The sequence below is a fragment of the Pygocentrus nattereri genome, chromosome 30 (genome assembly GCF_015220715.1).
Source record: "Pygocentrus nattereri isolate fPygNat1 chromosome 30, fPygNat1.pri, whole genome shotgun sequence".
NCBI classification, from domain to species: Eukaryota; Metazoa; Chordata; class Actinopteri; order Characiformes; family Serrasalmidae; genus Pygocentrus; species Pygocentrus nattereri.
In genome coordinates, this window is record NC_051240.1 from 19,095,000 (window position 1) to 19,109,281 (window position 14,282).

The 14,282-nt window shown below is 42.0% G+C and overlaps 1 protein-coding gene across 5 annotated transcripts in view; it reads left to right on the forward strand.

Annotated features, from left to right (window-relative positions):
* Window positions 1-14,282, forward strand: part of ical1 (islet cell autoantigen 1-like) — a 34,315-nt gene that overhangs the window by 13,170 nt on the left and 6,863 nt on the right. For 4 of the 5 annotated variants that reach the window (XM_037536570.1, XM_017683359.2, XM_017683358.2 and 1 more), the window contains exons 6-12: window positions 1,276-1,474; window positions 6,800-6,925; window positions 7,229-7,327; window positions 9,498-9,580; window positions 11,603-11,652; window positions 11,740-11,805; window positions 12,965-13,195. In XM_037536570.1, coding sequence (XP_037392467.1) covers window positions 1,276-1,474; window positions 6,800-6,925; window positions 7,229-7,327; window positions 9,498-9,580; window positions 11,603-11,652; window positions 11,740-11,805; window positions 12,965-13,195 — 854 coding nt within the window. The remainder of the gene's footprint in view (window positions 1-1,275; window positions 1,475-6,799; window positions 6,926-7,228; window positions 7,328-9,497; window positions 9,581-11,602; window positions 11,653-11,739; window positions 11,806-12,964; window positions 13,196-14,282) is intronic. The other variant, XM_017683360.2, reaches the window with a different exon arrangement.

The following is a 14,282-nucleotide window of genomic DNA, read 5'->3' on the forward strand; positions in this document are numbered from 1 at the left end:
CACTCCTTCACTCATTTGTTTTTACACAGTTTCACACAATGCTTGGCTCACACACTTGCGCATCGGTCTACATAAAGCAAGAGTTTAGCCAAAAATCACATTACCCAGTACTCAGCTCACCCCAAAAGTAGTTCATGCGCACGTTTATATGCACTTGAGTAATCAGATAATGTGAAAACTCCAGGCCTGCATAGATATTTGCAGCCCAATAAACTCACAAAGTGATAAGTGATACTTTTTTTGATCCCACAACCGGGGAAATTCCACCTCCGCATTTACACCATCCGTCAAGTGAAACACCACATACACACTAGTGAACACACACACTAGTGGGCAGTGAGCACACTTGCCTGGAGCAGTGGGCAGCCCTATCCACGGCGCCCGGTGAGCAGTTGGGGGTTAGGTGTCTTGCTCAAGGACGCCTCAGTCAGGACTGTCAGTCCTGGGGATCGAACCGGCGACCTTCCGGTCACAGGGCCAGTTCCCTAACCTCCAGCCCACGACTGCCCAAAGTCATATAGAGCAATATTTCGATTCTTCATTACATCATCCAGCATTGCTCAAAGTGTGCTCAACTCTGCTGGCTGTTTAAGGGACAGCACTAGCCTCAATTTACACACGTGCGCAGTCTAAGGAAAACGCAAGAAAACTCAGGTCTCTAAATGGAATATCTTGAAATCCGATAATGGCCTTAATCTCATCTAAGAAACCGGACTATGACGTTTACATGACCACTTGAATAATCAGATAATGAGCGCATTATTCGTCTGTAAATGCGCTTAGGCTTTGGTATCTGAAGTCTGCATCTTTAGTTTTGCATTGCATTTGCAGCTAACCGTTTGTGGCAGCTCCTAACCCAGCAATTAACATCATCCAAACAGCATGCTTAGTCATTATATACTTGCCTTAAACTGCGTGAAATTGCTCAAAAAACGGATCGGCTAAATTTAGGGTAAGGGAAAATCATGTAGGTTTGATTTACGATTGAACATTTACAAACTCCTGTGCTTGAAAAATATATACACCACAAGCTTAGTAAACAAGCAATTAATGAATAAGTGATTGAAGTTATTATACATATTTATATTTGAAAGAAACAAGCTTGTGCACACACAGATGCCGTCTGGGCCCAGTTTCCCAAAAGCATCTTAGTGTTAAGATCTTCTTAGCCAGGAGAGAGAGTGGTCAGTGTGAAGCTCACTCTACCATGTAAGAATAGTCTTTCAGAAGAGATGTTTTGGGATTAGTAACCCCCTCTCCCCTCTCTTTGTACAGGCTAGCTCTGTGTCCCCCACTGCATCGGATGGAGCAGGAGGTGGAGACATTTAGGCGGCGGGCTATAGCAGATACGCTACTGACGGTGGGCCGCATGGAGAAGGCCCGCACTGAGTACCGCGGAGCACTGCTCTGGATGAAGGACGTCTCCCAGGAGCTTGACCCCGACACCTACAAACAACTGGAGAAATTCCGCAAGGTCAGAGTTTCACACTGCTCTCTCCCTTCTCCTAGAGGGAGAGGAAGGAAGAGAGAGGGAGAGAGATTCAATATTGGGTAGGATTGGGCTTGGTCATTTGAATAAACAGATATCTGAACTCATTTTAGCAATAATTTATTTAGGAAAATTCAGTGCGTCCTGCTATGATGTTTGGTTTGGAGACTGTGGCTCTGTCTAAAAGACAGGAGGCTGAGCTGGAGGTGGCAGAGATGAAGATGCTGAGATTTTCGTTGGGAGTGACAAGATTAGAAATGAGCAGATCAGAGGGACGGTGAAGGTGGAGCAGTTTGGAGATAAAGCCAGAGAGGCCAGGTTGAGATGGTTTGGACATGTGTTGAGGAGGAATAGTGGATATATTGGGCAAAGAATGTTGGAGATGGAGCTGCCGGGTAGAAGGAGAAGAGGTAGACCTCAGAGAAGGTTTATGGATGTAGTGAAGGTGGACATGGAGATGGTTGGTGTGAAAGTAGAGGAGGCAGTGGATAGGACAAGATGGAGGCAGATGATCCGCTGTGGCGACCCCTAAAGGGAGCAGCCGGAAGAAGAAGAAGAGTTTTCAGCATTTCTGCATAATTTAATGGCTGAGATTTGAACAAAGTCATTCAGAGTGGTTTGACGTGAAATTATTCATGGTAGAAAAACAATTTTCTTGTCTACAACACAAAAAATATAGCCATTTTATCTACTATCCAAAACCTCCAGTGAACCTACACATGTTTATGTGTAATATCAGTGATGGTAAAATAGTAGCAGTACAGTTTTCTTTAGGTACTATTTGCCCTACAACACCATGAATGGTTTGAACTAATTGGATTACAATACGTTTCAGGCCAAAACTTGATCATAAAACTATCATAAAGCAGTATCTCAGATCTCAGACAGCATATTCGCAACCTCAGGGCAGCTTTCAGAGGAATTACTGTCTGGTTCCTGTCGCCACCACCGTGAACAGTTTGGAGCATTTCACATCAGACCACCTTGAATAAGTTTGTATACATCCTAGCCTTTGAATTGTGCAGTAATTTTGATCAGTGGTCTCTTTTAATCAGGTGCATTTGTACTGGAATAAATAAGTAAAATATACCTGTATTTTCAGAGCAGGTGATGTAGAATCTCAATCATACAAGCAGCTGATATTGCATCTCTTGTTAAACGGAGGAAATGTTGCAGACAAAGATTGCAAACATCTGCACTGAAAGTTGTGAGTTTTTATGGAATGATATGAAATCATGAATGACCATTTACTACATATCAACTACTTGTTTCTCATTTGTCATTTTAAAGGCAATGTTTGTTTTCTTGTAATCTTTACTTAAAATTGGATGACTCTTGCCTGCTTCTAAGTGCATTCAGATTTTTTTAGGGTGGCAGCAATTAATAACTTGTTTTATCTCCCACTTATCATCATGTGAGAATGCTCAGCTAGTGAAGAGACCCTCCTGTATAACATGTTTTGCCTATAAGTACATTGTGAAATGTAAGGAAATTTAATTGTGTCTGGATATTCAATTAGCAAAAAGGATTTGATCCTTAGTATTCGAAGGTAAAAGAGTGTGATTAGGAGGGTGAGTGAGAGAGATTGCATATGACAGAGCGAGGTAAGGACTGTAAAAGTGAGAGAGAGGAAATGAAGGGAGAGCAGTAGGCATGGTTACTGCTGGTGTCGAGTGTCGTTGGCTTCAGTGGTGTTTACAGGCTGTGGGGGGTTGGAGGGGGTTTTGGCTGCTCTCTGATTTCTTCGCTGGTCTGCAGGTGTACAAAAGAAACAGTATCTGAGACATGGAGACACTCAGACATTCAAGAGTACAGACACACAAGTGCTTTGTCTAGTTCTAACCAGGCTGACCCACAAAATACTATGTAGTAGAGTTGTGTCAGTGTGAGAGCAAAAGGAAATTCGCCCTAGAATTTTTCAGAAGTAATTTATAGATGCTGATAACAGTTAGCGCACCCACTGGCGCTAGAGCAGTGGAGACGAGTTCTCTGAAGTGACCAATCACGCTTCTCCATCTGGAAATCTGATGGACGAGTCTGGGTTTGGTGGTTGCCAGGAGACGGTACTTGTCTGACTGCATTGTGCCGAGTGTAAAGTTTGGTGGAGGGGGGATCATGGTGTGGGGGTGTGTTTCAGGAGTTGGGCTCGGCCCCTTAGTTCCAGTGAAAGGAACTCTTAAAGCTTCAGCACCAAGAGATTCTGGACAATTTCAAGCTCCCAACTTTGTGGGAACAGTTTGGGGACGGCCCCTTCCTGTTCCAACATGACTGCACACCAGTGCACAAAGCAGGTCCATAAAGACACGGATGAGCCAGTTTGGTGTGGAAGAACTTGACTGGCCTGCACAGAGTCCTGACCTCAACCCCATAGAACACCTTTGGGATGAATTAGAGCGGAGACTGTGAGCCAGGCCTTCTCGCCCAACATCAGTGTCTGACCTCACAAATGCACTTCAGGAAGAATGGTCTAAAATTCCCATAAACACTCCTAAATGTCCAAAAAGTAAATGCACATTGATGTTTTATATAATATTAAACAGATAGAGGTCATATATGGAGAAATGCTCATTCCTGAGCATTTTAAAAGTATTGTACGTTTTTTCCAGTGTTTTACAGAGACTAATATTGTGTTTACTTGGTGAAAAAAGGAAAGAACATAACAAAAATATCGAATGAACATCCAGGCCTAACACGAGAATAACATGTTATAAAGCTTTAAGAGAAGACAACTGATGAATAAGAAAATTAAGATCTACGAAGAAAGAAAATGTATTAAAGAAGACGTAGTTTGCTGCAATTTTAAATGAATTTGAGAACTGAGTCATTTGATACCATTCACAGTTGACAACTGACCAATGCATCGGTATGTAAAGCACTGTTTAACATCTTTCTGCAGCCCCAGTAGTGGACTGATCAAATAAAATGCTTTTCCACACAACTGTTATCAGATGACCTTGGACACTGTTGACCCTGTTTTGTGACATTGTGTTGAGCTGATAGTGAGCAACGAGGCCTGGAAAAGGGACGGGGTGAGAACTTCCTGCTGTGAAAACAATTCACACTTCTCCACAAAAACTAGAAACTTGGAGCAGCGGCTTTTTGTCATATGAAAAAGAAAAAAAATAATTAAAGCATTTTAAAATAATACAAACAAAAAGTAACTTGAACACTTACAAATGTTGATCTCCTTCCTCGTCTATCAAGACGAAAATTACACGCCTCCATCAAAATATATTAACATAACATATCAACATCGTCGAAGGGAACGTTGGCATACATCAACATCGCCGAAGGGAACGTTGGCATACATCAACATCGCCGAAGGGAACGTCGGCATAACATCAACATCGCCGAAGGGAACGTCGGCATAACATCAACATCGCCGAAGGGAACGTCGGCATACATCAACATCGTCGAAGGGAACGTCGGCATACATCAACATCGCCGAAGGGAACGTCGGCATAACATCAACATCGCCGAAGGGAACGTCGGCATACATCAACATCGCCGAAGGGAACGTCGGCATAACATCAACATCGCCGAAGGGAACGTCGGCATAACATCAACATCGCCGAAGGGAACGTCGGCATACGTCAACATCGTCGAAGGGAACGTCGGCATACGTCAACATCGTCGAAGGGAACGTCGGCATACGTCAACATCGTCGAAGGGAACGTCGGCATACGTCAACATCGTCGAAAGGAACGTCGGCATATATCAACATCGCCGAAGGGAACGTCGGCATAACATCAACATCGTCGAAGGGAACGTCGGCATATATCAACATCGTCGAAGGGAACGTCGGCATAACTTCAACATCGTCGAAGGGAACGTCGGCATAACTTCAACATCGTCGAAGGGAACGTCGGCATACATCAACATCGTCGAAGGGAACGTCGGCATAACTTCAACATCGTCGAAGGGAACGTCGGCATAACATCAACATCGTCGAAGGGAACGTCGGCATACATCAACATCGTCGAAGGGAACGTCGGCATACATCAACATCGTCGAAGGGAACGTCGGCATACATCAACATCGTCGAAGGGAACGTCGGCATAACATCAACATCGTCGAAGGGAACGTCGGCATAACATCAACGTTGTCGAAGGGAACGTCGGCATAACATCAACGTTGTCGAAGGGAATTCAGCATAACATCAACGTCGTCGAAGGGGATAAAAAGCATACCAAAATTGGAGGGACCTCCTTCTAAATTATGCTTTTAATTTAGAAGGAGGTCCTGGCTAATAAGATTTATTAGACAGTCGAGCTCAGTGCTCACTTATCTGTTTAAATTAGCGTTTAATTAAAACTGAATGCCTCCTGGTTTTTATCTTTATCTTGTAATTTAATATTCTTCTTTTTCTTCTGATTCTAATGAAATACTAATGATCTCTTCTATAACTGTTTTGTCACCTGTCTGTAAAGCACTTTGAGCTGCCACCGACATGAAAAGTGTTATGTAAATAAAATTATTATTATTATTATTATTATTAAACACACAGAAATACCATTTTATGGCTACTATGAAAAGGGGTTCAGTAAAACTACTAAAGCCTGTTCAATTGGTGACCATATTACTGAAATTGGTTATCTAAATTACATAAATAATAATAATAATAATATCTTCTGTGGTCCTACAGTTCCTCTCTTAACTGTATAACTTAGCTTGGGTTCAATTAATTCAGTTCTGTTATAAAACTACTTAATACTGCACTTAAGCCTTATCACAGCGATAGCAGGCAACAAAGTGCTCAATAAGCAATTTAAAGACTGTTTTATTAAGCAATAAAGGGTGAATTAAGCAATTTAAAGGATGAATTAAGCATTTGCCTAATCACTTTTTGTATTTTATGCATTTGTATGTTATACACTATAATATTTTTAAAGTTTAATAAAGGCATTATAATGGGCACCTAAAATGTCAATAATATATGTTAATAACATGCAAGCGAAAGTGCTCTGGAAAACGTTTCATTCACTCCAGTCACAGTCCAGTCAATTGCAGCTAGTTAATCACCAGCTGCTGGCTTAATAGAAGCAAAGGCAATATAATCTCCCCTCATATTGAAGTGTTATTAATTTTAATATTAATACAAGTGTTAATAACTCTGCTATAACTCGTACTGCATCATTTAACGTCAGTTTTTGTAAAGATACTGTGCAAGTTTGAATAGTCTTTTTTTACGTTTGAAGCACCTCCATGTTATATAAAGCTGTGCCATAATGGTCAGAACCCATTTTTGTGTCATTACGTGTTGCACTAGAGGGTTTTGATGCCTGTCTGTGTGTGTGTGTTTGTGTATAGGTGCAGGCGCAGGTGAGAGGGACGAAGGTGCATTTCGATAAGCTGAAGAATGACGTGTGTCAGAAGGTGGACATGCTGGGGGCCAGTCGCTGCAACATGCTCTCTCACTCCCTCTGCACTTATCAGGTACCTGCACCATTTAATGACCATTCATTCTCTTTCTGTTTTCTTTCCATCTGTCTTTCTTTCTCTCCCTCTTGCTCTCTGCTGTCCATCTGTCTGTCTCACTCTTTCTCTCCATCTGTCATTTTTTGTGAGTGTTATTCATAGCCCATTCTCACAGTAGGTGGGTGTGCTTTGTGCCAATTGTGATCTGTTCTCTCTGTGTGTGTGTGTGTGTGTGTGTGTGTGTGTGTGTGTGTGTGTGTGTGTGTGTGTGTGTGTGTGTGTGTGTGTGTGTGTGTGTGTGTGTGTACACGCTTCTCTTAGACCACTCTGCTACAGTTCTGGGAGAAAACAGCACACATCATGTCTGGCATCCATGAGGCCTTCAAAGGATACGTGCCCTATCAGTTCACTACCCTGAAGGTGTGTTGACGAGTGTGTGAGAGAGAGAGAGACAGAGAGACAGAGAGAGAGAGAGAGAGAGAGAGATGCTGAATGCAGTACACTGTGTTATGTGGGTCATTCTTCCACTGCAGTGACAAACGGCACGAATAGGGTAGTTTAATTCACAGGCGTACCTGGGCTGAAGCACCGGGTCGTAATTTCAGGGCCTTTTTTTTAATGAGACTTACTTATTTACTCTCTTCCCACCAACATGTACACCAATCAAGCATAACATTATGACCACCTCACTGTCCAGTTTATCAGCTCCACTTACTGTATAGCTGCACTCTGTAGTTCTACAGTTACAGACTGTAGTCCATCTGTTTCTCTGATACTCTGTTACCCTGTTCTTCAGTGGTCAGGACCCCCATGGACCCTCACAGAGCAGGTACTGTTTGGGTGGTGGATCATTCTCAGCACTGCAGTAACACTGACATGGGGGTGGTGTGTTAGTGCTGGTACGAGTGGATCAGACACAGCAGTGCTGCCTGATCGGTGTATGCACCAATACTTGTCTTTGTATGTATGTTTTCCATATCTGTGACTGCTGATTGGCTGGATTTGTTGGAAACAAAAGCTCTGATGCTGATTGAGGGCTGTATCGGATGTGTTAGAACCAAGTACTTATGGCAAAATGTGTGACAGTGGAGCTGAAATGCTCCAAAACAAAATGGGAAGTACTTTGTAAGAGCAGATTTATTTAATATAAATCTGCTTATTTAATATAAAAAATACCCAAATTACCCAAAATAATAGTTGTGTTGTCAGCATACATTAAAACAAACTGATAAATGAAGCACGTTTGTCATATTTGGTGTCAGCCAAGTCTGTTTTTGAGCTGAAAGATAAGAGGTGAGACATGACTTGGCTAGTTACAGTAACTAAGCTCAAAAAGACAACTGGCACTGTAAATCTTCTCAGTGTAAACGTCAAAACCTGTCCGACTGTTTGTTAGAGGTCTGGTTCTGGGTTGTATTTAATGCAGTAATGGAGAGATGGTAAATATTAGTGCTGGAGTTTTGCTGAGTGGTGGTTGCAGCCTGTGCACAGTAATTAAAATAAAGCTTTGTGCTCAGTAAAGTATGGGTTGTGCTGATTGTTAGCCATGTGACTACCTCTGTCCATGCTTAGTAAATCTGATGTCTGCATGAGTCAGGAGGGACACTCTGTGTAATAATGTTGTGCTCATTTTATGGATGTTAACTACACCCTCAAGGCCCACGGCCACCTGAAGGCCCACGGCCACCTGTAGCCCCAGGGCACATGAGCAGGTTAAAGTATGTTGATGGGTGATGCAGTTGGAAGTTGTGACAGTTGTAACAAATTTTTGACCGCTATCAGTGGTCAAGCTTTCAGCGCCTAGAAATGATTTTTAGCCAAATTTATCAGAAATATTAAAAGAAAGCTCATTAAATGTGGACTGGAGTTATTTTGTCTTCCTGTGGGATATCCATGCAAGAGGTAATTACATTTTTCTTTTTCTTTTTTTATGACATTTTATGTTTTTGTAACACCACTGACAAAAAACTCTTGTGAAAACCTTTATTCTTGAATTTTAAGTATGTATTATAGATCATTTTAATGTGGCACAGAAAACAAATTGAGTGGATTTTTACTGCTTAAATTGAAAAACAAGCATTGTTTCACACAAATAATACTTCAGCATCTGTGAAGTCACTGCTGTGGCAAGCCTGTTTTCCTTGCGCGAGAGAACTAAAATCACTGAAATCAACCTTCTGTTGTTTATTCTTACCTTCAGCTCTTTTTCGTGGCTTCAAAGTGGTGGGACACCATTTGTCACTACAGTGGTAGAATAACCCATATCACCGTTTTCAGAATGAAACCTTCCATCTACAAGGAGATGGAATTTACAGGAGAAGAAACAAAGGTCTTGACTTTTAGTTGAGGTTAATACAGAAATAATTTATTCCAAGTAAGTTTGGATCATTTCTGTTGTTCCATTCATCATGAAATTGTGACACATAGTGAAGAGCAGCTGTCAATTTCAAATTATGTCAGAAAATAAAAAAACTACAGAAATGGAGATGCGAGATTTGGTCTCGATAGTGAACATTACTGTGTAATATACTGTGCACAGCGACGCAGTGGTGTTGTTTTTCTGTGGTCTTTATACTCTTTATGGTTTTAGGAGCTAAGGGACCCACTGGAGCACCTTTCAGAAATCCAGTCGGAGGACAAAAAGGAGAAAGAAAAACAGACTAAAGGCGACAAGTGAGCATATGAACGCTAACACTCCTGCCATCAGAGCCTCTCACGGTTTCCCCTCACTCACAACTCTTTCAGAAACCCATACACCGCATGGGGCTTCTCTCTCACCCTCATCGTTCTCATCCGCTCATTTCTGAATTTCTCTGTTCTCTAATTTCCTTGCTTTTCTTCAGAGCTGGCCTGTTCAAGCGAGAGGCCTCTTTGAAGGCTTTGCTCACTGACCTGTGAGTGGATCTCTGTGTGTGTGTGTGTGTGTGTGTGTGTGTGTGTGTGTGTGTGTGTGTGTGTGTGTGTGTGTGTGTGTGTGTGTGTGTGTGTGTTAGGAAATGGGCAAAATGGCCAAAATATTTGATATTGATAGTTATTTATATGGTCACTGTTGGGACAGAACCTTTATTTCCAATCTAAAGAAATGTTCATAACTTTTAATGTCAGTGCAACAAGGTTTTATTGCGAGTAATACACTTCGATTGGTCTCCTTCTGTTAGTCCTTTTATCTTGAATTATTCACACAATGTAAAAGACAGCAGGCATTTTCAAATAATCTGATTATTTTTGTTGTTTCTTTCTTTAAGTGTTTGTCCTTACAGAGACAATTTAGAATACATAAAGAATATATGCACTGTTAACTGTTTATTAGTAGCTAGCCATCACTAGCTAGTAAGCTAGCTGTATGGGAGAGTTGGCTTGGTAACTGTCCTAGCGTCCTGCTAGTTTGTGCTGTGAAAGGATCGACTTCCTTCTTGTCTATAATACACACCAATCAGGCGTAACATCATGACCACCTCCTTGTTTCTACACTCACTGTCCACTTTATCAGCTCCACTTACTGTACAGCTGCACTCTGTAGTTCTACAGTTACAGACTGTAGTCCATCTGTTTCTCTGATACTCTGTTACCCTGTTCTTCAGTGGTCAGGACCCCCATGGACCCTCACAGAGCAGGTACTGTTTGGGTGATTGATCATTCTCAGCACTGCAGCAACTACTGTGTCTGCAGAACTGCTGTGTCTAATCCACTCAGACCAGCGCAACACACACTAACACACCACCAGTGTTACTGCAGTTCTGAGAATGATCCACCACCCAAACAGTACCTGCTCTGTGAGGGTCCATGGGGGTCCTGACCACTGAAGAACAGGGTAACAGAGTATCAGAGAAACAGATGGACTACAGTCTGTAACTGTAGAACTACAGAGTGCAGCTATACAGTAAGTGGAGCTGATGAAGTGGACAATGAGCGTAGAAACGAGGAGGTGGTCATAGCATTATGTCTGATCAGTGTATGTAGCCTTGTGGTGCATGCAAGCTGCAAGCCCTTTGCTGCCAATGCTAAATTAAGAAGCAGAACCGTATAATCATTTTATAAGAAGTACCTCAAGCACACAAAATGATTTGATCTTGATGATTATCATTGTCGTTTTATCGCCCAGGACTACTGCCTGTGTTCTTTTGTGTATGTCTTCTAGCCCCTGTGCTGAGAACCCAGAGTCTCTGTACTCTGTATTCTAAGAATGTGGAACACTGATATATATTCAAGGACCTGCTGGTAGAACTGTGTGTATGTGTAGGTGCTAGCCTCGGATGGGCAGGAAAGCCTAGACATAACGGTCATTCTGCCTCAAGAGACTGAGAGGGAAGTGAGTCAGTGGATTAGCTTCTGTTGCGTGGTGATATGCAGTCTGTACAGTAGCAGACCCCTCCAGACACCTACACAGCACCAATAAAGAAACATGCAGATGCCAACGTCATGTGCGCGTCTTTGGCCTTAATGTAGAGCATGTCTTTGTTGTTGGTGTGGAGGTGTGGAAGCCATGTCATGTGAATCTCAGGTTAAGTTTTAGAATGAAATGTAGTCACTGTCACATGCTTACCCAGAATCTCCATCCATCCATCCATCCATCCATCCATCCATCCATCCATCCATCCATCCATCCATCCATCCACCCATCCATCCATCCAATTTTTTTTTTTTTTTTTTTTTTTTACAAACTATAGATTAAGTTGGATGTTTCTTGTCTTTCAGTCTTGTGTCCCTGGAGGAGGACAAGTCTGGGGAATCCGCCTCTGAAGCTGGTACGTCAGAATGCTGCATTTCAGCTAGTGCTGCTTCGACAGCTCCCGCAGAGGCTGATAATTTGACAAAATGTGCTTTTCCTGCAGTTTCTGCCCCAGACGTTGGTCAGAACAGAGACTCGGACAGCTCTTTATGTGCCAGCTTGGACTCGGGTAAGAGTGCAGTGTGACCTAGACAGTGAGTGGTGATCTTCTGTATAGGTGTGTGGATGAATACAATATCAGAGCTGTAGATGTCCTCCCGCCACTCAGCCTGCGTCTGCTTGGTAACAGTACTTCAGCAGGGAACGTGAATTTCTCAAGTTTGACAAATCAAATGTATATAATTTTCTGTTGTGCTTTATTATCCTTTTTCTTTATCCCTTTATTTGTGTAATTCACATGGATGGCTCCTACTGCTGTTTATAGATATATGAAATACTTGTGTCCATTTTTATAGATAAAATTTGTCCTGATCCATTTTTGTTTTGCTCCCTGGGTATATTGAGTATTGCCCACTATGTACAGCTACTAATTATTAGTACAGTAAAAATGAACTTTTAGTATGTGCATAATATGATATTTGGGACTTAAGTGTTTTGTTTTTCGACAATTTTCTACAGTTTAGTGTGTTTAATGTTTGACCTGAATGTGCCATGTGGTACACTCTAAACTCGTATCTTATTTTTGTGGACTATATAAAATAGTCATTCTTACTACAGGTTGCTCACGTGCAGGCAGTAGCCTGATCTTTTCTTTCAGTTTTGAATGTTTCTGCTAGCACTGGTTTAATACCAGAGACCAGGCAGGTGGTAAAGCAGTAATTTTGTTTTCAACACTATATAGGAAACGCATGAAAGTGGTACTGCATTTAGTACATGTTTATGGTGGCTTGCAGTAAGTGACAGAAAGTAGATCTAATGCATAATTTTACTCATCGTATTGAGATGAAACCTGGTAGACATTGAGATCTTTTTGTGAACATCTGACCGTGCGCCTCACTGCTGCAGGTGGCAGATAATGCTTGTTTTTATCACTTCTACGACAATGGTGTAAGCAGAATTTTAAAAAAAGCAAGAAATAAAAAGATCAGAATTGGGCTTAATATATCAGATACCCAAACCCTCAAAATATGACTGTCAGCTCAAATCTTATATAAACCTCTGTCAAAGTGTCCGAAACCACATGAGCAAATTTGTGTAAGATTACTTGACAACTTTTGTTTGAAGCAAGTGATTTGAAGTTATGCTGAATCATTCCCTTAATGTTAAGTAATGTACTTCAATGCACGTATTAGCAGCATCGTCTATATTATTTTACCATATCTGTGCAGCCTCACTTGAGCCCTCAGGCACTGTGAGTGGAGTCAGTCCAGATGATGACCTCTTACTCATGACCCCTGACCCTGCCCCAACCCTGACCCCTGCAATGACCCCGGCTGTACCCATACCGCAGCCCGAAAGCTGTCCAGAGGCTGCACTGTCCCCTGCTATCCAGTGGTACTCCAGTTTCCCCCAGGGGCAGAATCCTGAGGCCTTGCCCAGCATGCCACTACCTGAGAAGGGTATAAATCCAGACCTGACTGCCTTTCTGGCCTCAGCCATCCTACAGCCTCGATCACACACTGCCTTGTGCTGACCTTTTGCTAATCTCTAATCCCTTTGCTCTGCCTTAATCCCAGGATTAAGTTATGCCCACTTTTCTCTGTGCTGGAACATGGACTGCAGCTCTTCTTAAAGTGATAGGTTATTAAAAATTCCCTTAATAGGCCTCTGAAGTCGTTTTGTAGTTGGTGACGCACTCATACGTTGGCAGCAAGTGGTAAATATATTCCAAAGTCGATGTTCCATCCTATAGTTTTTCTTCAGATCTCACTGGATCTTCTGAATTATGAGGTCATTAATGTACCGATACTGCTACCTACAGGCTGACGTTGCTGCAAACTTGCCGGAATATCCCACACAACCCAACAAACTTTGTCCAGTGTGGTGGTTACAGTAAGTTGCTTTAGCAGTAGCTGCCTACAGTTTGAGAAGCTGGTGTTGGTATATAGTAGAGCTGAATGCAGTGTTTAACCTGAGTTAATAGTGTGAGTTAGATGTGCAGGAACGTAGCATGGCTTTAGCAATATTCCTATTTCGGTACCCTAACAACCTCATAATTCAGAGGATGCAGTGACAACTGGAGGACAGATGCATCATCTTCGGTACGTTTTTGCTTACTAACCCTTACATTAGTTCCTAATATGGGCATGATGCTGACTTCAGAGGTCTGTGTAGACAACCAGCCAAACCATAGTATCTGAAGTTTGCTTCTTTAGTTTTGCACTGGAGCAATGTCATACAGACTGCTTGCTTAAATCATCACACACCTCAAGCTGTGTCAGGTTGTTCATTATTTACAAATACTGTTGCATGTGTTACATAATTTGGCCCATTCCATGTATATAACTGCATGTCTTCCAGTGTCCAAAACCACCAAAAGCCTATTTGAGGTTACTCAGTGGTTTTTCATGACATTTTTGCTATATTAGCTTCAAAAAAACTAAAGTGCAAAACGAAAGAAGCCTACTTTGGACACCAAACCTGCTGATTGACTACATCTCCGTTAAGGGAAAAACTGCGTAAACTCACTTTAAGGTGTTCTGAAAT